This window comes from Salmo trutta, chromosome 11 (genome assembly GCF_901001165.1).
Source record: "Salmo trutta chromosome 11, fSalTru1.1, whole genome shotgun sequence".
NCBI lineage: Eukaryota > Metazoa > Chordata > Actinopteri > Salmoniformes > Salmonidae > Salmo > Salmo trutta.
Window position 1 is genome coordinate 21039567 of NC_042967.1, and position 27114 is coordinate 21066680.

At 44.3% G+C, this 27114-nt stretch overlaps 3 protein-coding genes across 7 annotated transcripts in view; 2 read left to right on the forward strand and 1 right to left on the reverse strand.

Annotated features, from left to right (window-relative positions):
• Positions 1 to 226: 226 nt before the first annotated feature.
• LOC115202453 (solute carrier family 43 member 3-like) lies at positions 227 to 11964 on the reverse strand. Of its 2 annotated transcripts, XR_003879975.1 has the most exons (13): positions 10232 to 11964; positions 9472 to 9601; positions 5399 to 5445; positions 5177 to 5253; positions 4980 to 5072; positions 4344 to 4483; positions 4008 to 4195; positions 3606 to 3749; positions 3300 to 3407; positions 1959 to 1966; positions 1612 to 1798; positions 1209 to 1332; positions 730 to 869 (listed from the first exon to the last, which is right to left on the reverse strand). XR_003879975.1 is itself a non-coding variant. In XM_029766604.1 (12 exons), the coding sequence occupies exons 1-12, from the start codon at positions 10461 to 10463 to the stop codon at positions 708 to 710; spliced, it is 1632 nt and encodes a 543-aa protein (XP_029622464.1). In that variant the 5' UTR covers positions 10464 to 10661; the 3' UTR covers positions 227 to 707. The 2 variants fall into 2 exon arrangements, 1 of the variants encoding a protein (XP_029622464.1); XM_029766604.1 differs by lacking the exon at positions 1959 to 1966 and having other exon boundaries at positions 227 to 869; positions 10232 to 10661.
• Positions 11965 to 12161: 197 nt separating this feature from the next.
• On the forward strand, positions 12162 to 22978 carry LOC115202456 (scavenger receptor cysteine-rich type 1 protein M130-like). Of its 3 annotated transcripts, XM_029766612.1 has the most exons (8): positions 12162 to 12244; positions 18378 to 18674; positions 19793 to 20098; positions 20327 to 20638; positions 21161 to 21481; positions 21587 to 21674; positions 21817 to 21946; positions 22466 to 22978. In XM_029766612.1, exons 2-8 carry the CDS (start codon positions 18482 to 18484, stop codon positions 22502 to 22504), a joined length of 1389 nt encoding a protein of 462 aa, XP_029622472.1. In that variant the 5' UTR covers positions 12162 to 12244; positions 18378 to 18481; the 3' UTR covers positions 22505 to 22978. The 3 variants fall into 3 exon arrangements, with proteins under 3 accessions (XP_029622472.1, XP_029622474.1, XP_029622473.1); XM_029766614.1 differs by lacking the exon at positions 22466 to 22978 and having other exon boundaries at positions 21817 to 22173; XM_029766613.1 differs by lacking the exon at positions 12162 to 12244 and having other exon boundaries at positions 18275 to 18674.
• Positions 22979 to 23089: 111 nt separating this feature from the next.
• Positions 23090 to 27114, forward strand: part of LOC115202447 (catenin delta-1) — a 39357-nt gene continuing 35332 nt past the window's right edge. For both annotated transcript variants that reach the window (XM_029766598.1, XM_029766597.1), the window contains exon 1: positions 23090 to 23465. The gene's annotated coding sequence lies outside the window, so the exon portion shown is untranslated. The remainder of the gene's footprint in view (positions 23466 to 27114) is intronic.

Genomic DNA, 27114 nt, shown 5'->3' on the forward strand with positions numbered 1-27114 from the left:
CCCTCCCCTAACCCAGAGGACGCTGGGCCAATTGTGCATCGCCCTATGGGACTCCCGATCACGGCCGGTTGTGATACAGCCCGGGATCAAACCAGGGTCTGTAGTGACGCCTCTAGCACTGAGATGCAGTGCCTTAGACCGCTGCGCCACTTGGGAGCCACATATATAACCCATTGTGATTTATATTTTGACCATTCAAACTTATCAATTAAACTATATTTTGGACTTTGTTGTTTCACAGTTTAGTTGTATTCTTTATTACAATCAGACAGGTTAACACACACATTACAGTAGGTCTTCACTTTGGCACTGTCCTTCTTTGCCCTGCCTTGAACAGTCAGTGGCATTGTCCATGATGCAGTGTCAATTGTCCTGGATGCATTCCAACTGTCTAAAGATGCTTTCTCTCCTCGTCTCCTCTCCTTCACCCACATCGGACAAGTGAATGCAAGATGGTGAAGGGAAGGCATCCTACAGAGGCACCTGTCTGTGCCCCAATGCACCCTATTCCCTAATATAGTGCACTACTTTTAACCAGGTCCCATCAAAAGTAGTGCCTTATGTATGGGATAGGGCACTATTTGGGACACAGTCCCTGTTTTCCACCTGTCCAATTTTATCAGATCAATGTTATCAAAGGAAAGGAGACAAGGAGAGGAAGCGACTTTAGACTATTGAGACGCACCACTGCTGTTGTTGGTTTGTCGTCACATCCCCACCAGCCTGTTCCACGTGACCTTTGACCCTGAGTTTGTCACTTCCTGTTTGGCCCTAGCCCTCCTCTGATTGGCTAGAGAGTGGCAGTGGAGGTGTACGTGGAGGGGGTGGATGAAGGTGAGGAGGGTGAGGAGGGTCAGACCCACGTTCACCTGGAGGAGAGGAGAGGTGGGAAGAAGAACAAAGATTGAGCCCCCCTTGTGCAGAGCCTGTGGTCTATCTGTTTCCCAAACATCCTCTCCAGTACTACAGCCATTCTACTTACTTAATGTATTACAGTTCTAGCACATCTGATTCCATCAATCTAGTCTTCACCAAGCCCCTCACTAGTTGAAACAGTTGTGCTAGTTCTGGAATACACCAAATACGTAGAACAACAGCGGGTACTCGATGAGAGGCTTGGTAAACACTCAAAGGTATATAAGTTCATTACACAGGTATGAGGCCCTTACTGTTTTCTGTAGGATAAAGAAGTTGACTGGCTGACTCACATAGACAGGGTCTCCATGCAGGAACTCTCTGATGAGGTGTAGAACAGGGAACTGGAGCAGCAGAACCACAGCTGACAGAGATGTTATCAGACCAGACAACTTACCAAAATGGCAGCCGGGAAACCTGGTGGGAAGAGGAGAGGAAGAGAAGAAGAAGAAGACAGACGGATTAAACAAATGGATGACTAGTGGAATTTTTTAGTGAATTTAATTTATTTTGGGTAACAGACATACTGTACAATGTGGACCCAGAGGATATCACTTGAAAGTATTCATTAAAATGCTTATTTCCAAAGTGGTCTTCGATGGTAAAAACAATAGTAGTAATGGTGGTAGAGTTAGGGTTAAATGGTGGGGTGGGTGCTTTAGGATAGGAGACAAAACACACACAGTATGAACGTACGCGATGGTGAGGAAGGCTTGGTGTCCACCATAGATGAAGGCACTGTTGAGGACCTGCAGGATGAAGGTGAGGTACTGGAGAGGGAGGAGAGGAGAGGAGAAGCAGACGTAGAAGAGGAGGCACTGGAGGGAGGTGAGGAAGAGGGAGAGAGAGGAGGAGCGCAGGTCGGCTTCTTGCTTCGTCTCTCCTTTCGGGAGAGAAAGAGGGGGAGAGAGAAGCAAGAGTGTGTCAGAGAGAGGTGGAAGAGAGAATGAGGGAGGTGAGAGGTAGGGAGGTGAGAGGTCGGGAGGTGAGAGGTAGGGAGGGAGGTGAGAGGGAGAGAGGAGGAGTGCAGGTCGGGTTCTTACTTCGTCTCCTTTGGGGAGAGAAAGAGGGGGAGAGAGAAGGGAGAGTGTGTCAGAGGGAGGCGGGAGGGAGGTGAGAGAGGGGGGAGGGAAGTGAGAGAGGGAGGGAGGTGAGAGAGGGAGGGAGGTGAGAGAGGGAGGGAGGTGAGAGAGGGGGGAGGGAAGTGAGAGAGGGAGGGAGGTGAGAGAGGGAGGGAGGGAGGTGAGAGAGGGAGGGAGGTGAGAGAGGGAGGGAGGTGAGAGAGGGGGGAGGGAAGTGAGAGAGGGAGGGAGGTGAGAGAGGGAGGGAGGGAGGTGAGAGAGGGAGGGAGGTGAGAGAGGGGGGAGGGAAGTGAGAGAGGGAGGGAGGTGAGAGAGGGAGGGAAGTGAGAGAGGGAGGGAGGTGAGAGAGGGAGGGAGGGAGGTGAGAGAGGGAGGGAGGGAGGTGAGAGAGGGAGGGAGGGAGGTGAGAGAGGGAGGGAGGTGAGAGAGGGAGGGAGGGAGGTGAGAGAGGGAGGGAGGTGAGAGAGGGAGGGAGGTGAGAGAGGGAGATAGGTATTTGACCCCCTCTCAATCAGAAAGATTTCTGGCTCCCAGGTGTCTTTTATACAGGTAACGAGCTGAGATTAGGAGCACACTCTTAAAGGGAGTGCTCCTAACCGCAGCTTGCTACCTGTAAAAAATACACCTGTCCACAGAAGCAATCAATCAATCAGATTCCAAACTCTCCACCAAATACCTATTTCCCTCATTAAAATGCAAATCAATTTATAACATTTCTGACATGCGTTTTTCTGGATAGTTTTGTTGTTATTCTGTCTCTCACTGTTCAAATAAACCTACCATTAAAATTATAGACTGATCCTTTCTTTGTCAGTGGGCAAACGTACAAAATCAGCAGGGGATCAAATACTTTTTTCCCTCACTGTATGTCCAATATACCACGGCTAAGGGCTGTTCTTATACACGCGGCAACGGGGATTGCCTGGATACAGCCCTTAGCTGTGGTATATTGGCCATATACCACAAACCCGAGGTGCCTTATTGCTGTAATAAACTGGTTACCAATGTTATTAGAGTAGTAAAAATACATGTTTTGTCATACCCATGGAATACGGTCCGATATACCACGGCTGTCAGCCAATCAGCATTCAGGGCTCGAACCACCCAGTTTATAATGTAATGTATTTAAACTTTGTTTAAACTTCATTGTCTGTATTCTGTCTCTAAATGTTGTCTATCACTAGCAGCACCATATCACCAGGTAACATTGTGACTATGTGTAAATGTACTTGGTTAATAAAGGTGATTCTGATTCTAATGCCCACACCGTCACCTGCCCTTAATGTCTATGATGTCACCCACCTGGAGCCAGTGGCTTCCCCTTGTGTCTGTCCATGATGAGGCCGTTCCAGGGACCACAGAGGACCCCACACAGCTGGGTGAAGGCAAAGGCATTGGTGTACTGACTCACTGAGAGAGAGAGAGAGAGAGAGAGAGAGGGAGAAAGAGAGAGAGAGAAGGTGGGTGTAGAGATACAGAACAAGAGACAGACAGAGGAAGAGAGAGAGATAGAGAGAAAAGACAGCATTGATAACCTTCTCTAAATTAGAGAAGTAGTCTACACAGGCAGAAAAATAGTTGTATTTGTGTTTTTTTGGTAGTTTTTACCCAGGGTCTGGTCTCTGTTGGCCAGCCGGTTGAGCATGGGGTTCACCGTGGCGATGTACAGGAAGTGACAGAACTGCATGACAGCCACCCAGACCAGGTGCCACAGGAAGAACCAGGACAGGACACAACTCCTAAAACTGGCCACTGAGAGAGAGAGAGAGAGAGAAGGAATGGGGTGAAGGACAGAGAGAGAGGGAGAGACAGGAAGGGAGGAGGACAGAGATTGGGTGTTGATTGGGGCAATATTCTATGATGCTTGTGTGGATGTATGAGGTGTCTGTGAGTGAATGACGGTGCTCACTTGCTCAGTGCTTTTTTAACTTTTACAATATGTAGGACTATTTCATGCCAATTAAGCCCTTTATATTTAATTGAATTGACTGGGATGACCAGGTTTCTTACCTCTCTCAGGCTGATCGGGTCTGGACGGTACTGCTTTGTCCTGCAACTGCAGCGGGGCACTCTCGGCCTTCTGTAACACTGCATTCTTCTGATATTTTGCATTCACATCTCCTTGTCTCTCTCCTCCTCCTCCCTCCTTTTCTCCTCTCTCTCCCCCTCTCTTCCAACGCCGACCACCGCAGCTCACCCTGTCACAAAGAGCTGAGTCAGAGTCACCGCTTTAAAATCATGGCGATGACAGTCCTGTTTGGCTTCCACAGTGGTCGGTCACCATGGTGACTGTTAGTCTAGTTGTATGGTGTGGTGATGCATCGTGGGAGTCATAGTTCTTCTGACCCGTAAGCGTATCTGTCGGGGAGTGGGTAGGGGATGTGGGTCCTGGGCATGAGGAAGAACGTCCGGAAGACGTGGATGACGCTGCAGACGGAGAGAACGAGGAAGGAGGAGTGGAAAGAGACCCCTCTTTCATACAAAAACTTCAGCGAGAGAGAGAGAGAGAGAGAGAGAGAGAGAGAGGGAAAGAGGGAGAGGTTATATACAGCATGTATGAATCCTTACTTCCCCGCTTTTGATTATCAGTGATTACTTCAATCATTAGTGTTTTTGTCTGAGCTAAGTTTGCATCTGTCACAATGGACTAAAGCAGTCAGTCAAAGGTCAGATTAAGGAGAAGCAAATCATTAATGACCGTTTAGATTCATGTTTCATCTAGAGATGCTACATTTGAGTTGTAGTCCCTTCTGAAAACAGCAGGTGCTGACTGTGTAACAGTTCAAACACTCAGGAAATCTGTCCCACATTGAGGAATATTCAGGAAGTCAGGAGGTTTTCAACAGTATAAACTCTCAGTAAACCTGTCCCACACTGAGGAATATTCAGGAAGTCAGGTTTTCAACAGTTCAAACCCTCAGTAAACCTGTCCCACATTGAGGAATAGTCATAAGGATAGTCATAAGGAAGATGCTGTGTTACCTTAACGATGAGGAAGACAGCGGCGGAGGAGTCGAAGGCCCCGGCATAGACTGATATGACCGTGGAACGGTGGCTGTCGAACAGGTTCCCCACCTGAAGAAGAAAGAGGTACAGAGATGACCACAAGTTGACCATTGGTTGACCAAATGCATGTCATGACATAGAAATGACAGACTGTGGCTTTGAAAGAGACCAACCTGAGCGTTGGTTGTGTAGAACAACATTCCAGATGTGATCAGGCACGAGATGGCAGGAAACAGCAACGCTGACTGCTCTGTGTGTGTGAGAGAGAGGTGGGGGGTGGGGGGGGGGGGGGGGGAGGACAAAGCACAAATTCCTCTATAAAAAAAAAAAAAACGTAAATTAATGACCAAAGGTCTAGACACGCTAACTGACATTTCAATATGTTATAAAAATACCTGGACTGGAGACAGTTATCAACAAGGTCCCCGTGGTGTATAGACATCTAGAAAAGAAGATGCAGGCAGGGAGGAAGGGTGGTAGGGGCGAGGGAGGGTATGAGCATGGGTAGTTTTGTGATGGTTTGGTGTCATAACATTGATTTAGAGATACAGTGCTTTCGGATAGTATTCAGACCACTTGACTTTATCCACACAGCCTTATTCTAAAAATATATAGTTTTTTTAATCCTCAGAAATCTACACACAATACCCCATAATGATTAAGTGAAAACAGGTTTTAGGAATGTTTGCTAAAATATATATTTTTTTAAATACCCTTTTTACATAAGTATTCAGACCCTTTTCTACGAGACTCGTAATTGAGCTCAGGTGCATCCTGTTTCCATTGATCATCTTTAAGATGTTTCTACAACTTGATTACAGTCCACCTGTGGTAAATTCAATTGACTGGACATGATTTGGAAAGGCACACACCTGTCAATATAAGGTCCCACAGTTGACAGTGCATGTCAGAGCAAAAACCAAGCCATGATGTCGAAGGAATTGTCCGTAGAGCTCCGAGACAGGATTGTGTCAAGGCACAGATCTGTGGAAGGGTACAAAACAATTCTGCAGCATTAAAGTCCCCAAGAACACATTGGCCTCCTTCATTCTTAAATAGAATAAGTTTGGAACCACCAAGACTCTTCCAAGAGTTGGACGCCTGGCCAAACTGAGCAATCGGGGGAGAAGGGCCTTGGTCAGGGAGGTAACCAAGAACCCAATGGTCACTCTGACAGAGCTCTATAGTTCCTCTGTGGAGATGGGATAATCTTCCAGTAGGACAACCATCTCTGCAGCACTCCACCAATCAGGCCTTTACGGTAGAGTGGCCAGACGGAAACCACTCCTCAGTAAAAGGCACATGACAGCCCGCTTGGAGTGCGCGAAAAGGCACCTAAAGACTCTCAGACCATGAGAATCAAAATGTTGGCCTGAATGCCAAGCGTCATGTCTGGACGAAACCTGGCACCATCCCTACAGTGAAGCATGGTGGTGGCAGCATCATGCCGTGGGGATGTTTTTCAGCGGCAGGGACTGGGAGACTAGTCAGGATCGAGGGAAACCTGAACAGAGGAAAGTACAGAGAGATCCTTGATGAAAACCTGCTCCAGAGTGCTCATGACCTCAGACTGGAGCGGTTCACCTTGCAACAGGACAATGACCCTAAGCACACAGCCAAGACAATGCAGGAGTGGCTTTGGGACAAGTCTAAATCTTGTGAAGTGGCCCAGACATTAATCTGATCGAAAATGTCTGAAGAGACGTGAAAAAAGCTATGCAGCAACGCTCCACATCCAAGCTGACAGGGCTTGAGAGGATCTGCAGAGAAGAATGGGAGAAACTCCCCAAATACAGGTGTGCAAAGCTTGTAGCAACATACCCAAGAAGACTCAATGCTGTAATCGCTGCCAAAGGTGCTTCAACAAAGTACTGAGTAAAAGTTCTGATATCAGTTTTTTATTTAGAATAAATTAGCAAAAATGTCTAAAAACCTGCTTTTGCTTTGTCATTATGGGGTATTGTGTGTAGATTGATGAGGGGGAAAAACAATGTAATCAATTTTTTGAGAAAGGCTGTAACGTAACAAAATGTGGAAAATACCATCACCGTTGTCATCATTGTCAGCTGAAAAATCTATAAACACACTGTCTGCATCTGAAATGACACCCTGTAATGGGAAATTATTGGAGTAATTATTTTCTTGTATTTAATTTACTGTTGATATGATATTTTTGTCAGATGTTACTATGGAATACTGAAGTATAATTACAAGCATTTCATAAGTGTCAAAGGCTTTTATTGAAAATTACATGAAGTTCATGCAAAGAGTCAATATTTGCAGTGTTGACCCTTCTTTTTCAAGACCTCTGCAATCCGCCCTGGCATGCTGTCAATTAACTTCTGAGACCCATCCTGACTGATGGCAGCCCATTCTTGCATAATCAATGCTTGGAGTTTGTCAGAATTTGTGGGTTTTTGTTTGTTCACCCGCCTCTTGAGGATTGACAAACAAGTTCTCAATGGGATTAAGGTCTGGGGAGTTTCCTGGCCATGGACCCAAAATATCGATGTTTTGTTCCCCGAGCCACTTAGTTATCAGTTTTGCCTTATGGCAAGGTGCTCCATCATGCTGGAAAAGGCATTGTTCGTCACCAAACTGTTCCTGGATGGTTGGGAGAAGTTGCTCTCGGAGGATGTGTTGGTACCATTTATTCATGGCTGTGTTCTTAGGAAAAAATGTGAGTGAGCCCACTCCCTTGGCTGAGAAGCAACCCCACACATGAATGGTCTCAGGATGCTTTACTGTTGACATGACACAGGACTGATGGTAGCGCTCACCTTGTCTTCTCCAGACAAGCTTTTTTCCGGATGCCCCAAACAATCGGAAAGGGGATTCATCAGAGAAAATGACTTTACCCCAGTCCTCAGCAGTCCAATCCCTGTACCTTTTGCAGAATATCAGTCTGTCCCTGATGTTTTTCCTGGAGAGAAGTGGCTTCTTTGCTGCCCTTCTTGACACCAGGCCATCCTCCAAAAGTCTTTGCCTCACTGTGCATGCAGATGCACTCACACCTGCCTGCTGCCATTCCCGAGCAGGCTCTGTACTGGTGGTGCCCCGATCCCGCAGCTGAATCAACTTTAGGAGACGGTCCTGGCGCTTGCTGGACTTTCTTGGGCGCCCTGAAGCCTTCTTCACAACAATTGAACCGCTCTCCTTGAAGTTCTTGATGATCTGATAAATGGTTGATTTAGGTGCAATCTTACTGGCAGCAATATCTTTGCTTGTGAAGCCCTTTTTGTGCAAAGCAATGATGACGGCACGTGTTTCCTTGCAGTTAACCATGGTTGACAGAGGAAGAACAATGATTCCAAGCACCAGCCTCCTTTTGAAGATTCCAGTCTGTTATTCGAACTCAATCAGCGTGACAGAGTGATCTCCAGCCTTGTCGTCATCAACACTCACACCTGTGTTAACGAGAGAATCACTGACATGATGTCAGCTGGTCCTTTTGTGGCAGGGCTGAAATGCAGTGGGAATGTTTTTGGGGGATTCAGTTCATTTGCATGGAAAAGAGGGACTTTGCAATTAATTGCAATTCCTCTGATCACTCTTTATAACATTCTGGAGTATATGCAAATTGCCATCACACAAACTGAGGCAGCAGACTTTGTGAAAATGTATATTTGTGTCATTCTCAAAACTTTTGGCTGCGACTGTATAATTATCAGTTGGAACTAGGTACTGACCCACTGGACAAAAACTGGCTGAATCAATGTTGTTTCCACATCATTTCAAGCCAAAAAAATCTATGTAATTGACGTGGAATCAACGTGGAAAATGAATTGTATTTGCAAAGTCATCAACGTAAGGGTATTTCATATTTTTTCCCCCCCAAACATTTTACTTAAATCCAATGATTTTTCTTGTTATTGATTTAGCGTTGGATTCACGTCAGTTGACAACTCAACCAAATATAAATCAAAACTAGACGTTGAACTGACGTCTGTGCCCAGTGGGGACGTTCCAACCTTTGACCTGTTTAACTGCCAGTATAAATGTCTGCTGGTGTTGAATGTGGTTCAAGTTTGACGCCAGACACAATGTGTCTCTGTGACACTCTGATTCTGTAGCAGCTGATGATGAGAATTCCTACAAGCCTCTCAGGCTGGTGTTTCCAGAATCTTCAGTGATGTGTGATTAACATTAGAAATGTTCTCTGCTTCTGTTCTGGAAATGTTCTCCCTGAATTCTTGTAATAAACTGGATACATTTTTTATTGATTTTTATCAATGACTGCTCTCCTTTAGGTTCACCTGGAAATTCCTTTCACACCCTGTCCCAGTGCACTACTTTAGACCGGGTCTCATACCGTAGGGCTCTGGTCAACAGTAGTACACTATAGAGAATAGGGTGCTATTTCAGACAAAGCCATTGTTGCAAAAACGACACTCACCAGTTAGTTGACCCACAAAAATAAATGATGGGTATCAATATATATTTTTTAACAATAATAAAACATTCTCACGTGGCCAGGAGCCTGGTCGCCATGGTGCCGAAGCGGTCGAACAGGAAGCCCAGAGGGAAACGCAGGAAGTTCATGGAGAAGGAGGCGACGGTGAAAACCAGAGAGAACTGTTCATCCTGGCCACTACAGTCTGAGAGAGAGAGATGGAGGGATGGGGAGAGAGAGAGAGAGAGATGGAGGGATGGTGAGAGAGAGAGAGAGAGAGAGATGGAGGGATGGTGAGAGAGAGAGAGAGAGAGAGATGGAGGGATGGGGAGAGAGAGAACTGTTCATCCTGTCTCCTGTCTACTACATTTTGAGACAGAGAGAGAGAGAGAGAGAAATGGAGGGATGGGGAGAGAGAGAGAGATAGAGATGGAGGGATGGGGGGAAAGAGAGAGAGAGAGAGAGAGAGAGAGAGAGAGAGAGATGGAGGGATAGGGGAGAGAGAGAACTGTTCATCCTGTCTCCTGTCTACTACATTTTGAGACAGAGAGAGAGAGAGAGATGGAGGGCTGGGATGGGAGAGAGGGCGAGAAAGAAAGATGGATGGAGAGACCAGAGAGAACTGCTCATCCTGTCTACTGGTGTCTCAGAGAGAGAGGAGGGATGGGGGAGAGAGCTTTTGTGAGCTTCAGTCGCTTTTGTGTGTGTGTGAGAAAGAGGTTGTGTGTGTGTGTGTGTGTGTGTGTGTGTGTGTGTGTGTGTGTGTGTGTGTGTGTGTGTGTGTGTGTGTGTGTGAGAGAGAGAGAGAAAGTGTGTGTGCAAGCTCACGACTCACCTGACTGTATGATGTTATCACGGGGATGCTCCCCTGTCAACGTGATAATGTCACCGGGGTCAGTGGCGTTGGCAGTGATGTCACAGAGGTCACTGAAGTAGCCGTCGTTCTTAAGGATGAACACCAGCGACGCCCAGCCGTACGCTATCCCTGAGAAACACAGGTTTTCAACGAATCCCGAGGCCACCGTCAAACTGTGGCGCAGCTTGGCCCCGCCCCCACATCCCAGCATGCTCTCTGCTGCCACTTCCGCTTACTTCCTGCTTCACTTTCGGGTTCCTCCTGTGGAACTTTGTGTTGCTGGTCAGAGGGGTGGTGGTGAAGCTCGGCAGTAGTGGTGGTGGGTCCCTCAATTTCTGACCAAACCATCGGTGCCCCCGTTCAGCCCCAGGGGTATTTTTGGAAAGTAAGACGAGATGAGGCGGGACGAGCGCCAAAACATGAAGTACTAAAAGAAATGAGGGCAGTGAACCCCCCTGTAGCTAGTTTACCTCACACTTCACTGTGTTGATCTGCATTGACTAGAATTAGTAGAACATGAACACAAACTAGTAGAACTTGAATAGAACTACTGACAGCCTGTTAGAGAACACAGGTGAGTCTGTCATGTTTACTACAACTGTGTCCCACTTTTCCCTATATAGTGCATTACCTTTGACCAGCCCTAGCCCTGGCCCTGGTAATGCACTACAGTAAATAGGGAATAGGGTTCCATTAGGAACTCAGCAGGATTAAAAAGCTAGTATTAACCTTAACCTTTCTTTCATTACATCTGGCACTATAGCACTAGGTTCTCACACACAGTACACACAGTACACACAGTACACACACACAGAGGGCACTGCTCCTGAAACTCTGTTACATAGTATTGCTATGTAACAGCAAATACACTGTTAACCCAGATACACTGGGCACAAGAGAAAACATACTCACAAGATGCATACTATGCACACACACACACACACACTCTCTACCTGTAGAAGCCTCTGTCGTCTTCTCTCTCAGAACAAAGTGTTCATCGTAGTTCTCTGGTCTCTATAGTACCACATAGTTCTCTCTGTCTGCTCACTGGTTCAACTCATCTGACTTGCTCACTGGTTCTAACTGGTTCACTGGTTTTAACTGGATCACTTGTTTTAACTGGTTCACTGGTTTTAACTGGCTCACTGGTTCTAACTGGCTCACTGGTTCCAACTGGCTCACTGGTTCTAACTGGGTCACTGGTTCTAACTGGCTCACTGGTTCTAACTGGCTCACTGGTTCTAACTGGATCACTGGTTCTAACTGGCTCACTGGTTCCAACTGGCTCACTGGTTCTAACTGGCTCACTGGTTCTAACTGGCTCACTGGTTCTAACTGGCTCACTGGTTCTAACTGGTTCACTGGTTCCAACTGGTTCACTGGTTCTAACTGGCACACTGGTTCTAACTGGATCACTGGTTCTAACTGGCTCACTGGTTCCAACTGGCTCACTGGTTCTAACTGGCTCACTGGTTCTAACTGGATCACTGGTTCTAACTGGCTCACTGGTTCCAACTGGCTCACTGGTTCTAACTGTCTCACTGGTTCCAACTGGCTCACTGGTTCTAACTGGATCACTGGTTTAAATTGCACCGATTGAAGCCAGGTTTCCAAAGTCCATGTTGTCGGCTGGAGAGAACGCCTCAGCATGTTCCATGTTGGCTGGTGTCCCAGAAGGCAGTTTTATGCAGAGTCACTGACTGAGGTTGTGTCCTGGTTGTGCAGGCTGACAGAGGAAAAGTCTGAGGCTTTATCAGGCACATTACTGGCAGTGGCTGGATAGAGGGGGGCGGGGGCTTTAGTGTGTCAATCATCCTCTACTTAGGCTTTCATTAGTTCATTGGACTGCTTTGGCTCCTCCCAGTGGTGTGTCTGTCTGTGGCTGTACGGTCCATGTCCCCAAAGATCCTGTTCTCAGACACACATACAGGTCCTCTGTCTGCCTTCACAACAGTCCAACCAGACCAGAGGAGTGCTGTGAGCTGTGACAAGGTCAGAGGTCGTCTCGTCTACTAGCCGCTGTCAGAAATAACAGCTAACAGGTTAACGTTACAAAGGTTTACGTTAGTTTTAGTTCTTTTTGTTCACACCTAGCTCTGGTCCATAGCATCTGTTTGTTTACCCTCTAGCTCTGGTCCATAGCATCTGTTTGTTTACATCTAGCTCTGGTCCATAGCATCTGTTTGTTTACCCTCTAGCTCTGGTCCATAGCATCTGTTTGTTTACCTCTAGCTCTGGTCCATAGCATCTGTTTGTTTACATCTAGCTCTGGTCCATAGCATCTGTTTGTTTACCTCTAGCTCTGGTCCATAGCATCTGTTTGTTTACATCTAGCTCTGGTCCATAGCATCTGTTTGTTTACCCTCTAGCTCTGGTCCATAGCATCTGTTTGTTTACCTCTAGCTCTGGTCCATAGCATCTGTTTGTTTACATCTAGCTCTGGTCCATAGCATCTGTTTGTTTACCCTCTAGATCTAGTCCATAGCGTCTGTTTGTTTACCCTCTAGCTCTGGTCCATAGCATCTGTTTGTTTACCTCTAGCTCTGGTCCATAGCATCTGTTTGTTTACATCTAGCTCTGGTCCATAGCATCTGTTTGTTTACCCTCTAGATCTAGTCCATAGCGTCTGTTTGTTTACCCTCTAGCTCTGGTCCATAGCATCTGTTTGTTTACCTCTAGCTCTGGTCCATAGCATCTGTTTGTTTACATCTAGCTCTGGTCCATAGCATCTGTTTGTTTACATCTAGCTCTGGTCCATAGCATCTGTTTGTTTACCTCTAGCTCTGGTCCATAGCATCTGTTTGTTTACATCTAGCTCTGGTCCATAGCATCTGTTTGTTTACATCTAGCTCTGGTCCATAGCATCTGTTTGTTTACATCTAGCTCTGGTCCATAGCATCTGTTTGTTTACATCTAGCTCTGGTCCATAGCATCTGTTTGTTTACATCTAGCTCTGGTCCATAGCATCTGTTTGTTTACCTCTAGCTCTGGTCCATAGCATCTTTTTGTTTACCCTCTAGGTCTGGTCCATAACATCTGTTTGTTTACATCTAGCTCTGGTCCATAGCATCTGTTTGTTTACCTCTAGGTCTGGTCCATAGCATCTGTTTGTTTACATCTAGCTCTGGTCCATAGCATCTGTTTGTGTACCCTCTAGCTCTGGTCCATAGCATCTGTTTGTTTACCTCTAGCTCTGGTCCATAGCATCTGTTTGTTTACATCTAGGTCTGGTCCATAGCATCTGTTTGTTTACCTCTAGGTCTGGTCCATAGCATCTGTTTGTTTACCTCTAGGTCTGGTCCATAGCATCTGTTTGTTTACATCTAGCTCTGGTCCATAGCATCTGTTTGTTTACATCTAGCTCTGGTCCATAGCATCTGTTTGTTTACCTCTTGGTCTGGTCCATAGCATCTGTTTGTTTACATCTAGCTCTGGTCCATAGCATCTGTTTGTTTACCCTCTAGCTCTGGTTCATAGCGTCTGTTTGTTTACCTCTAGCTCTGGTCCATAGCATCTGTTTGTTTACATCTAGCTCTGGTCCATAGCATCTGTTTGTTTACATCTAGCTCTGGTCCATAGCATCTGTTTGTTTACCCTCTAGCTCTGGTCCATAGCATCTGTTTGTTTACCCTCTAGCTCTGGTCCATAGCATCTGTTTGTTTACATCTAGCTCTGGTCCATAGCATCTGTTTGTTTACATCTAGCTCTGGTCCATAACATCTGTTTGCTTACCTTTAGGTCTGGTCCATAGCATCTGCTTGTTTACACCTAGCTCTGGTCCATAGCATCTGTTTGTTTACATCTAGCTCTGGTCCATAGCATCTGTTTGTTTACCCTCTAGCTCTGGTCCATAGCATCTGTTTGTTTACCCTCTAGCTCTGGTCCATAGCATCTGTTTGTTTACCTCTAGGTCTGGTCCATAGCATCTGTTTGTTTACATTTAGCTCTGGTCCATAGCATCTGTTTGTTTACCTTTAGGTCTGGTCCATAGCATCTGTTTGTTTACATCTAACTCTGGTCCATAACATCTGTTTGTTTACCTTTAGGTCTGGTCCATAGCATCTGCTTGTTTACAACTAGCTCTGGTCCATAGCATCTGTTTATTTACATTTAGCTCTGGTCCATAGCATCTGTTTGTTTACCTTTAGGTCTGGTCCATAGCATCTGCTTGTTTACACCTAGCTCTGGTGGTTGAGGTATGTCCTCAAAAATGTCATCATATTAACACAATCATTTACCACCACAGAATCTTTATCTCAATAATTCCCCCAACTGCAAATCAAAATGTGTTTACACGCACACACCCCCAGTCAGAGTGCAGTATAACTGAAGTATTCTGCCAACACTGCATCCAAAATAAGTTTTTTTAATGCAATAATTTTGCAGTGTAACTGCAGTTATCTGTAATTACTGCCTCCAAAATACCACAGTCGACTGCCGTTACTGCACTTTTACTGCAGTTTCAAAACGGCAATCTTTTTTTGTAAGGGACATTAATGCATATTGAAACAATAACAGCTGTTGATAATAGATGTCATGATCAATGTCATATACATTTGCAGTTTTGAAAAACATTTGGTTTGAGGTAGACTACTGTAGGCCTAGTTGAAATCCTGCAAACAGGTATTTGGAAACATCAGTAAAGCTAAATTAGCATCATAAAGTAGCCTAATAAATATTCACCTCCATATAGTCTCATTTGGTTTACGTTCAAATTCATATCACTAGGCTACATACGTGAATAACCTACCTCGTTCTTATCTCTGTCAAATCGAATGGAGTAGGCCTATACTAGGGTTTGCGAGACATCACTGTTTTTGTTCTTTAGGTAGACCTAGTCTACAATATACAGTTGAAGTCGGAAGTTTAGATACACTTAGATTTGAGTCATTAAAACTTGTTTTTCAACCACTCCACAAATTTCTTGTTATAAACTATAGTTTTGGCAAGTTGGTTAGGACATCTACTTTGTGCATGACACAAGTCATTTTTCCAACTATTGTTTACAGACAGATTATTTCACTTATAATTCACTGTATCACAATTCCAGTGGTCAGAAGTTTACATGCACTAAGATGACTGTGCCTTTAAACAGCTTGGAAAATGGCAGAAAATTATGTCATGGCTTTAGAAGCTTCTGATAGGCTAATTGACATAATTTGAGTCAATTGGAGGTGTACCTGTGGATGTATTTCAAGGCCTACCTTCAAACTCAGTCCCTCTTTGGTTGACATCATGTGAAAATCAAAAGAAATCAGCCAAGACCTCAGAAAAACAATTATAGACCTCCACAACTCTGGTTCATCCTTGGGAGCAATTTCCAAATGCCTGAAGGTGCCACGTTCATCTGTACCAACAATAGTATGCAAGTATAAACACCTTGGGACCACTCAGCCATCATACTGCTCAGATAAGAGACGCGTTCGGTCTCCTAGAGATGAATGTACTTTGGTGTGAAAAGTGCAAATCAATCCCAGAACAACAGCATAGGACCTTGTGAAGATGTTGGAGGAAACAGAAACAAAAGTATCTATATCCACAGTCAAACAAGTCCTATATCGACATAACCTGAAAGGCCGCTCAGCAAGGAAGAAGCCACTGCTCCAAAACCGTCATAAAAAAGCCAGACTACGGTTTGCAAGTGCACATGGGGACAAAGATCGTACTCTTTGGAGAAATGTCCTCTGGTCTGATGAAACAAAAATAGAACTGTTTGGCCATAATGACCATTGTTATGTTTGGAGTAAAAAGGGGGAGGCTTGCAAGCTGAAGAACACCATCCCAACCGTGAAGCACGGGGGTGGCAGCATCATTTGTGGGGGTGCTTTGCTGCAGGAGGGACTGGTGCACTTGACAAAATAGATGGCATCGTGAGGTAAGAACATTATGTGGATATATTGAAGCAACATCTCAAGACATCAGTCAGGAAGTTAAAGCTTGGTCGCAAATGGGTTTTCCAAATGAACAATGACCCCAAGCATACTTCCAAAGTTGTGGCAAAATGGCTTAACGACAACAAAGTCAAGGTATTGGAGTGGCCATCACAAGGCCCTGACCTCAATCCTATCGAAAATTTGTGGGCAGAACTGAAAAAGTGTGTGCGAGCAAGGAGGCCTACAAACCTGACTCAGTTACACCAGCTGTCAGGAGGAATGGGCCACAATTCACCCAACTTATTGTGGGAAGCTTGTGGAAGGCTACCTGAAACATTTGACCCAAGTTAAACAATTTAAAGGAAATGCTACCAAATACTTATTGAAGTTATGTAAACTTCTGACCCACTGGGAATGTGATGAAAGAAATTAAAGCTGAAATAAATCATTCTCTCTACTATTATTCTGGCATTTCACATTCTTAAAATAAATTGGTGATCCTAAGACAGGGAATTTTTACTCTGATTAAATGTCAGGAATTGTGAAAAACAGAGTTTAAATGTATTGGGCTAAAGTGTATGTAAACTTCCAACTTCAACTGTACAATAGGCTACTGCTTAATGGACATGTCAACTACTGATATTACTGTAAATCAGATTCAGTATACCCAATATACAGTAGGCTACTGCTTAATGGACATGTCAACTACTGATATTACTGTAACTCAGATTCAGTATACCCAATATACAACAGGCTACTGCTTAATGGACATGTTGACTAATGATATTACTGTAAATCAGACTCAGTATACCAAATATACAACAGGCTACTGCTTAATGGACATGTTAACTAATGATATTACAGTAAATCAGATTCAGTATAAACCATTGATTCTTGAATAATATAACTTATTAATGCCTCATGAGATATGTTTGTTTATAATTTTAGACTTTGTAAACAAGTAATGAATAGCTGTTGTGTGTGTGTGTGTCATTGCGTAACAAACTGGAGAGATATTAACCCAATTTATGTCCATTTCATCATCTTGAGGACAACTAGTACGTCAATAATCTATGGATCTTGATGTCAGTGATTTAAGATATGGGTAAATTCCACTCACAGGGCTGTGCTCTGAGCAACTTCCTGTCTTTTGCTTTCTAAAACGGATCAGAACTTAACGGTGAGAGGCGGAGGTAAAAAACAGGAGGATGCCATATCAGTGAGACTGAAGAAGGGCGTCATATGATAGAAGTGCTGCAAGTTCAGTTCACTCTTCAGTCTGTAAGCTACAGCTCAGTAATTAGACAGTAGACCTGTAGGCTACAGCTCAGTATTTACATTTACATTACATTTACATTTAAGTCATTTAGCAGACGCTCTTATCCAGAGCGACTTACAAATTGGTGCATTCACCTTAAGATATCCAGTGGAACAACCACTTTACAATAGTGCATCTAAATCTTTTTTGGGGGGGGGGGTAGAAGGATTACTTTATCCTATCCCAGGTATTCCTTAAAGAGGTGGGGTTTCAGGTGTCTCCGGAAGGTGGTGATTGACTCCGCTGTCCTGGCGTCGTGAGGGAGCTTGTTCCACCATTGGGGTGCCAGAGCAGCGAACAGTTTTGACTGGGCTGAGCGGGAGCTGTGCTTCCTCAGAGGTAGGGAGTCGAGCAGGCCAGAGGTGGATGAACGCAGTGCCCTTGTTTGGGTGTAGGGCCTGATCAGTAGACCTGTAGGCTACAGCTCAGTATTTAGACAGTAGACCTGTAGGCTACAGCTCAGTATTTAGACAGTAGACCTGTAGGCTACAGCTCAGTATTTAGACAGTAGACCTGTAGGCTGTAGCCCAGTGGAGCCCCAGTTTGAAAACGATATGACACCTATCTTGATGCTGATTATCCTGTACTGGAGCTCAGGTAGTTCAATTCTGTTTATTATATATTATCAGTGCGTCCCAAATGGAACCCTATTTCCTATATTGTGCACTGCATTTGAGCAGGGCCCAGTGGGTCAGTAGTGCATCATATAGGGAATAGGATTCCATTTGGATTTAACCTATGGACTGTGTCTGTGTTCAGTTAATTGCTCTGCACATACACACACACACACACACACACACACACACACACACACACACACACACACACGTACAGGCACACGTGCACGCCCACACACACGCATGCAAACCCATGCACAAGCACACACACCTTTAACATGTTTAAATGTAACATCCGTCCTCTGTCCTGTCCCTAGTGTACACAGCTGATGTCCCAGTCAGACTGGTGGGTGGGTCCAACAGCTGCCATGGGGAAGTGGAGCTCTTCCTCCATGGAGAATGGAGGAAAGTGTGTGACTCTATGGATTCTCTGTTAGACGAGGTGAAAGTGGTGTGTAAACAAATGGACTGTGGGTACCCTTTACACAGATACTCATCGTCGTCTGGGCTTAGAGGGCAAGCTGTAAAGTGCTCAGGTAATGAGTCTACACTTGGAGAGTGTCTAGTCAGCCCAGAAGCTGAACGCTGCTCATACGTTGGTGTAGCTTGTTCAGGTGAGTGATTCTCAGGTATTTCATCTCAATAAGTCAGGCTGTTCTAGTTTCTATTGGCCATCTGTGTGTATTCTGTTTAAGACGTCCGTTTTTTGCGATTGCTTACACACTTGCTGCGGAATTTGACTCATTGTGTCAAAAACTCTACACACAAGCCAAATAAGACTTGGACAACTTGGACAACATCTCACTTCTATGTCAAAATGAAACTTTGCAATCAAAACCTAACAATCATTTTTCAAAATGGCATTTTTGCAACAAAATAATACACACGCACCATTTGAATTACTCTTTCAAAGCAGCAACAACACACTGATGTACTTTATACAAAACACTGCTGTCTTTAGTACTTTGTATACCTTTTTAATGTTCTCATACAGGGTTCTGTGAAAGATTGTTCCAGTACAGTACATCTACTCACATTTCAATGAACACAAAAATATAAAAGGCTTCAGCAAAAAATATATACAGCTTATTTTTATGGCATTGCAGGTTTTTACAAAAAAAGAAAAGTAGAATTACAGTACAGGAATCAATACAATGTTACGGTAAACTCACGGAAACAAAAATAATTACAGTAACAAAAAATAGTATTGTAAGGGATGGGGTGGATAATTTATGGATCCCACCTTCAGTTAGGGTCAGGCCACATCACCTCATCCACATCACAAGCAATGCCATCCCTAGACAATGGGGAAAATATCGCCTTGCATGCCTTATCCAACCCTGGACTGACCCCACCTCAATGTCTCCGCATGCCTCTTCCATTGCTGCAGAAGAGGCAGGCAGGCATGTGATTGGCGGTCATACACTTTCCAACGCCAAGCCAAAAATGATTCCTCAATCAGATGGAGTAAGGGGGCAAGTATACAACTGTGAAGTTATTGAGAGTGAGAGTGAGAGTGGGAGAGAGAGAGAGAGAGAATCATTGCACTCTTGATTTCTAAGAAAATGGTTTTCATTGACACACACACAAACTACACACACAAACTACACACATTCAGCCAATCAAGAATTAGCTGATTAGAAATCACAGGTGTGTTAGCGGATTGACAACCTGCGGATAACAGAATCAACAACACAACTGATCGATTGTTCCTTCATCTGTTTTTCCTCAGACTTTGTGCGGCTTGTGGGTGGAGAGAATGCATGCTCTGGTAGATTGGAGGTGAAGTCCAATCAGTCCTGGGCCTCAGTGTGTGAAGCTGACTTTGACTGGCAGGATGCAGAGGTAGTTTGTCGGGAGCTTCTCTGTCCAGATCTTTCTGATCTACAGGGGGGGCTCTATGGAGAAGGTGAGGGTCAGACCTGGGATAAAGAGTTCCAGTGCAAAGGCAATGAGTCCCTTCTCCTGGACTGCAGCACCGCAGCCAGAGAAAAGAAGACCTGCACACATGGAAATGATGTGGGACTCAACTGCTCAAGTAAAGGAGTCTTTCTTTCAGATGTCACAAATCAAACAACACTATGTTGTTGCTTATTTTATTTTTCTGCTTTCAGAGCAGTACATGTACCCCTCTCTCTCTCCATCTCTCTGACTCTCTCTATCTCTCTCACACATTCTTTCTCTCTTTGTCTCGCTCTCTCTCTCTGACTCTCTCTCTGACTCTCGCTCTCTCTCTGACTCTCCCTTTCTCTATCTCTCTGTCTAGCTACACTACTCGGTCTGTTGCAGGGAGGGAGTAGGTGCGCAGGGAAAGTGGTTTTACATCATTTGGGCGGGGCCACAATAGCGGGCACTGACTGGGACATCAATGAAGCAACTGTGGTGTGCAGACAGCTGGACTGTGGTTCTGCAGTTTCAGCAACACGAGACAGTTACTTTGGGAGAGGATCTGGATTAGTCACACAGATGTCTTTTTCATGCAGAGGATCAGAGTCTGAACTGCGTCGATGCCCATACTCATACGCTGGCTTCGGAAGCTTTTCTCACGACGGAGACGATGCCGGTGTGGTCTGTTCAGGTAAGACTTGTTGGTTAGATGGTGTGGAGTTGTTTGTCTTTTTACTGAGTCACTCTTGTTGTACATGATGTAACAACTTTCCGAAGTGAGGAGGAGAAGTTTCCTTTGATAGTACATTCACAGACACTTTTCAGGTTTCAGGTTCTAGCATTGTATTGATACTCGGGAAACATATTTGTTTTGTGTGTTTGACTATTTCCGTGATAGTTTGGCTCCATTTAAACTATCAGAAAAACTGTACTATTGCATTAAATCATGACTAATTAATCAAATAGAAATCCTCAATTTCTCCTTACGCTCCCCGGGATCAACAGAACTGCTATTGTATTTTAAAGTCTGTAAGTTGCTGTAGGCCCTTCATCTTTGAAATAGAATAACAATAAACCTCATAAACATGGTAGGTATCTATTTGTGTTGGTCTGTGAGGGAGGGTGTTATTAATCACTTACACTTACTTCCACATCGATGATGTCATCACATCTAAATGAGGAAAGTCATTAGATGTTCCATCCTCTTCTCCAGATCTCCTGGTCCAGCCTGATATCTCCCTGAATGTCTCAACGGAAGGGGTGTCCAGGGGCTACCCGGGGCCCGAGCTGTTATGGGGCCACAGCTTCACCATCACCTGCTCCACTCAGCCACAGTACCCAGGAGGCTCCTTCCTCCTCACGCTCCCCGGGATCAACAGAACCCAGACCCAGCCAGCTGTCAATCACTCTGCTGCATTCCTCTTCCCTGCTGCAGACAACTCCCACCAAGGAAACTACAGCTGTGTTTATAAGAATGATGTTTTCTCTCATAACTTCTCCTCTGAGAGTGAGCTCCTCTCTCTAACCGTAACAGGTATCTGAACATGAACCAGACGTAACTTTAACTGACAGACTCTGATTCACAGATGGTTCTGATGCTAATCACTAGGATGCTAACCAATACGTGTCTCTGTTCCAGCCTCTCCTCTGCCAGCTGTCATCATCAGACTGGTCATAGTGCTGCTGACCATCACCGCTATGTTTCTGCTCTGCAAGTCAAGAGCCAGGTAATAGAGGTCGAATATGAACTAGCTGGGAGATAGTGTGTGTGTGTGTGTGTGTGTGTGTGTGCTTGCATTCGTGCGTGCTTGCGTGTGTGTATTGATATTCCTTTCGGTAAACAGTAGTCTCCTGGTGCTGTCTCTTTAGGTCAGTAGGTGTCAACAGAGAGCTGGATAGAGGTGCGTGGAGGGGTTGCCCCTGCATCCCAGGAGGGAGGGCTGCTGGCAGAGAGAGGGGAGAGCAGCCCAGAGGACAGGAGGAAGAGGACGAGCAGGAGGCAAGTCTTTGAACACACTGGCCAAGATCAGGTTACACACACACACACACAATCTCCAGAATAAGCTATCTAAGATATAGGTCATTTCCGTTGACTAAATTCTGAGTAATTTCCACAAAATTAGGAAATTGACATGAGTTTGGTTGGGTGCTGCATTTCTAACTTTTAATATCTCTCCAGTTTGTCCACACACACACACACACACACACACACACACACACACACACACACACACACACACACACACACACACACACACACACACACACACACACACAGATCTTCAGAATAATCAATGTAAAGATATAGGTAATTTCCACAGTTCTGAGTACAGTATGTCCTGACTCATTTCCTGCATATAAAACCCTGATCAGATACTAGCTGGGACTGGTGGGGGTGTGAGAAAGAAAGGTGTAGAGAAAATATTAATGGTGGGAAAAAAATGATACGTGATTTTAATTTCATATTTTGGCAACTTTCTCATCAATATTTACTCATAGCTCTTTTCTTGAATTACAGATTTGTACACATGTTGCAGTTTGGTGCTACTTTGCATAATTAATGTATCCTATATCCCATAACCTGTGTTTTTACAAATGTATGGTTGTGTTGCAAATGTCACCCTATTTTGACCAGTGCCCTATAGTGCAGTATGTATGGAAAGTGCACTAAAATAATTCATGCTTGTGTAAATAATATGTGTTTTTTTTGTATCAAATAAACTATGTTATCAGTGCATAGTACACTCATATGAGTTTGTACAAGTGTAAGACTATACAGCTACTGTAAACTGTACATTTTCCGATTATACATTTTCTCATTAATATTTACTTTAATATTGATGTTACTAGTTTTTTAAATTTTTTATATTAGCTACAGATGATGGTAACTACCACATAGGACATACTGTATGTTATGCATATCCTGAATGCTTTGCTTGTATTCATTGATTGGCCTATCTGGTAAAGAAAAGGTCATTGATGTTACAGAAAACATTTAACTAATTCAGAAAATAAAACTTTAATTCGTGTGTGTTGTATTTTTATCAAATAAACCACCTTACTTTACAATGCATGTTGGTGTTGGGTCAATGCGCAACAATGGTAATTACGGTAAAGAACCCAGCCCCGATCCTGTGTGTGTGCTCGTCATCTCGCACTCAGGGAAGGGAAAATAGGAAAACTGTCTGGGAGGAAGAGCAGTGAACAAGCCGAGGAACATACCTATTATCTATTCTAGGTTGGTCCTAAAAGAGTACACAGTCAATGGCTGCTTAGCTATTCACTTTCAGCGTTAGTTTACCCATGTTTATGTAATCTAGGTAAAGCTATTTGGTGAATAGTGGAGATTCGACTTTGCTACTCGGTCGTGCAGTGGGGCAAGAACGCCCAGAATTGGAATTGCAACGACTTGCTACCGCAGCAGTTGGAAATTTGAGTGTGTTGCGATAGGCCTGGATCCCTGTTCAAACAACGTCTGGGGACTTGCATGAAAACAACAAAAGAACCACCCGAAATTGGTAATTCAGTACATTTCTTTTTCAATCATTTTATTTAAGTGTCTGAACGTATATAAAAAAGAGTTAACGTTAGCTAGCGACCGCTTGCTAACTAGCTAACGTTAGCGGTGTTGTAGTTTGGTTAGCTAACGTTAGATGTTTACTATTAGTGAATTTGTAGCTTAGCTATAATATAGCTACAGTATTCTGCTGTATTTGTTTTGCACTCATTGTACTACTGTCCAATAATAGCGACTTGCTTAGTTACTTATTAATAAGCTAACATTAGCGTGAAACAATCGTCGTTAGCTCGCTAGTTAGTTTGTGCTAGTGAACCAGCCAACGAACTAACGTTTTTTTGAGAGCGAGTTTAACGTTTGTCACCTAGCTAACGTTACCCAACAAGCAATTGATATATGTGAAGTTTACAAAATTGTCTACCTAACAAGCATTTTCTGGACTTAAGTTCCATGTGTTTTACTGACTCCCGGCAGACAGTAAGTTGGGCACACTGTAGTCGTTAGGTCAAAGCCCTTCGGGAGAGTGAGCTACCAGGTACATGGACGTTGGCCAGCACGCTCACGAAATATGAGTCAAAGTCCACGTTAATCATTTTATCACAGGTCTCTATTACACCATCATGTCTAGAGGGACTTTTAGCTGTCTTTTTTTCTAATGCGGTTGATGTGTAGCAGTGGTGTAGCGTTAATGACTCTTGTGAGAAGTTGTTCTCGACTGGCCAAGGTAGCTAACTAACGTTACATTGTTTAGGAAGTGTTTGCTCTGGCCTAAACTTTATCTCCTGTCATATTTGCCAAGACTCTTTGTAAGAAATGCCTGTGGAAAGGATGAGATATATCTAGATGTACGTTGTGAAGGCATGAAACAGCTGCAAAGTGTACTAACGACTACTGTAACATTACACGGTGGTGTACAGTAATAATTGTCCAACACCATCCGTGTTTTTTTTTTTTCTCCTTTTCTGTTATGAAGGGGTGGCTCCCTCTTTTCATGTCTTGGATTTCTTTGATATATTCACAATGAGAGCAAGATAGAAAGGGGGTGGGGGGGAGATGAAGAGAAGAACCTGTTTTGTGGGTCTTGGCCACGTTTTGGAATAGGATGGGTTTACATAGTCATTTAGCAGAAGCTCTTATCCAGAGTGTCTTACAAGAGCAATCAGGGTAAAGTGCCTTGCTCGAGGGAACATTGACATTTTTCACCTAGTCGGCTCAGGATTTGGACCAGCAACCTTTCGGTTTCTGGCCCAACACTCCTAACCGCTAGGCTGCCTGCCAATGGGTGGGGTAGAGTCAGGCGTGGTTGTTTCATTTGCACTCTCATGTGGTATGTACAAAGACTTAAGAGTCTAACGGCGATGCCATTGCCACCTTCTCAGTTCACACTATTTCAATGCAGGGTCTCCACCAGACGTGACCAGGGCCATGCATTGGTTTGTTCTGCTTTTATATTGTATGCTACAGTTCTGTGGTTTGTCGCTCCTCACTACCAGTATCTATTGATTAAAAAGAGCACCATACATACACATGTCAAACTATCTTAGCTGTCAGCTGGGGGGTTCCAGCGCAACACGGCCAAATGTTTGACAGTTGGCAACATTGACCAGTTGAAATTTGGGAGAAGGAGAGGAGACGATTTAGTACATGCTCTCTTTTCAGTAGTTGTAGTTTACTTCACCAAATTGAAAGTCATCTCACAAATTACATTTGCGGGTAAAAATGACTGTCGTTGAGTTCCTAGTGACTTGAGTTGTAGCCTAGCAATGTAGTAGCCTAGCTCCAGCACACAGTCGATGCTGTTTATGCCAGGAGTATCATTTATGGACCTCTGTAATGACAGCCTTTCAAGTCATGCTATGGGTGTGGCACAGACACACGGAAGTCTGCTTTTACTGGATTTGCACCTTTCTAGGTTTGGTGCTACACCTGAGGTGTGTTTATATTTGAACTGTTAACTTGGTGTTAAAAAAATAAATGCAATCATTTGCCATTGGTTTTCAGAGTGAACATGTCAGCCATTTCATTTCCTGGTCACCTTTACTGGTTGTGCATGACTCCATTCTACCTGTATGTAAACAACGGGTGTGGCTATTTCACATTCTCTTCCCTCCATATATTTGATTGAGCATGACATCATGCTGCTGTGTATCTGACTCCCTTTTCCCCAGTCAGAGAATTAACATGTCTAACTTTGTACTGTTGCTTGGAACTTGGAAGGTCTGTCTTGCACTGCTCAATGTGCCTCTACTGTGTGTGTGTCAAAGGCCACCATACTCTGGCCAGTATTTAGTTTTCCTGCGGGGAGTGTTACATAGGCGGAAGTCTAGGAGTGGCACTGGTGGTGTTTGGACTGAGACCAAGGTTAAAACACACACACCAACTGCCCGTTTCTGTCACCAGCCATTCAAATGTGTCTGAGTCAGCAGCAGTAGTACAGGGAGCAGACCACAACAAGACTTTACCACATAGCACCAGTACAGGGATCAGACTACAACAAGACTTTACCACACACGACCAGACCACAACAAGACTTTACCACACACGACCAGACCACAACAATACTTTACTACACAGCAGCCATGACACTCGGTAAACACTGGGGAATCAAGTTTGTGTGTGGTCCTTGCATATTACTACCAAACCACTATAAAACTATTATTTCCATGTAGTATGGAAACATAGGGATCAGGCCTCATGTCAGTGGAAGCTAACTGCTTCTGAGTGAGGTGACTTTTGTATCTGGAGATATAACTGGTCACACTGAGACTCTTTTTTTTAAGAAATGGTTTATTTTATTATATTTTTGATATTTTCGTCAGATGTGTTTTATTTTTTTAACCCTTATTTTACCAGGTAAGTTGACTGAGAATGCATTCTCATTTATAGCAATGACCTGGAGACAGGATGAATGAGCCAATTGTAAGCTAGGGATGATTAGGTGGCAGTGATGGTATGAGGGGCCAGATTGTGAATGTAACCAGGACACCGTGGCTAACAACCCTTACGACAATTGCCATGAGATCTTTAGTGACCACAGAGTCAGGACACGCGTTTAACATCCCATCCAAAAGACTACACCCTACACAGGGCAATGTCCCCAATCACTGCCCTGGGGCATTGGGATATTTTATTTCAGACCAGAGGAAAGAGTGTCGTCTACTGGCCCTCCAACACCACTTCCAACAGAGTCTTGTCTCCCATCCAGGGACTGACCAGGACTAACCCTGCTTAGCTTCAGGGGCAAGCCAGCATTGGGTTACAGGGTGGTATGCTGCTGGCATTGATCTAGCTCAGTTAGTAGTATTTACCTACAATCCTACATGTGTTGACTGAGAATGCATCATGCACATTGGCGGGTTAGTTGTGTGTGAGAACTGTGTAGGGTCGGGAGCAGTAAATGGCTTAGCTGTCTAATACCCATGCTATCCCATCAGTGGACACACAGGATTCACCACTGGGCTAACTGCTTTAATAATGGAGGGCCAACGATGGCCTCCACCTGCACTTAAGGCCTGTGCTGGACCTGTTAGAAATACTGACGAAGCCTGATGCTCAGATCTCCATATATGCATACAGCCTAGGCTAGATACTTTATTCTCCTTGAAAAGGGAAATGATTTCCACAGCCTGTAAGTAATGTAATATAACACA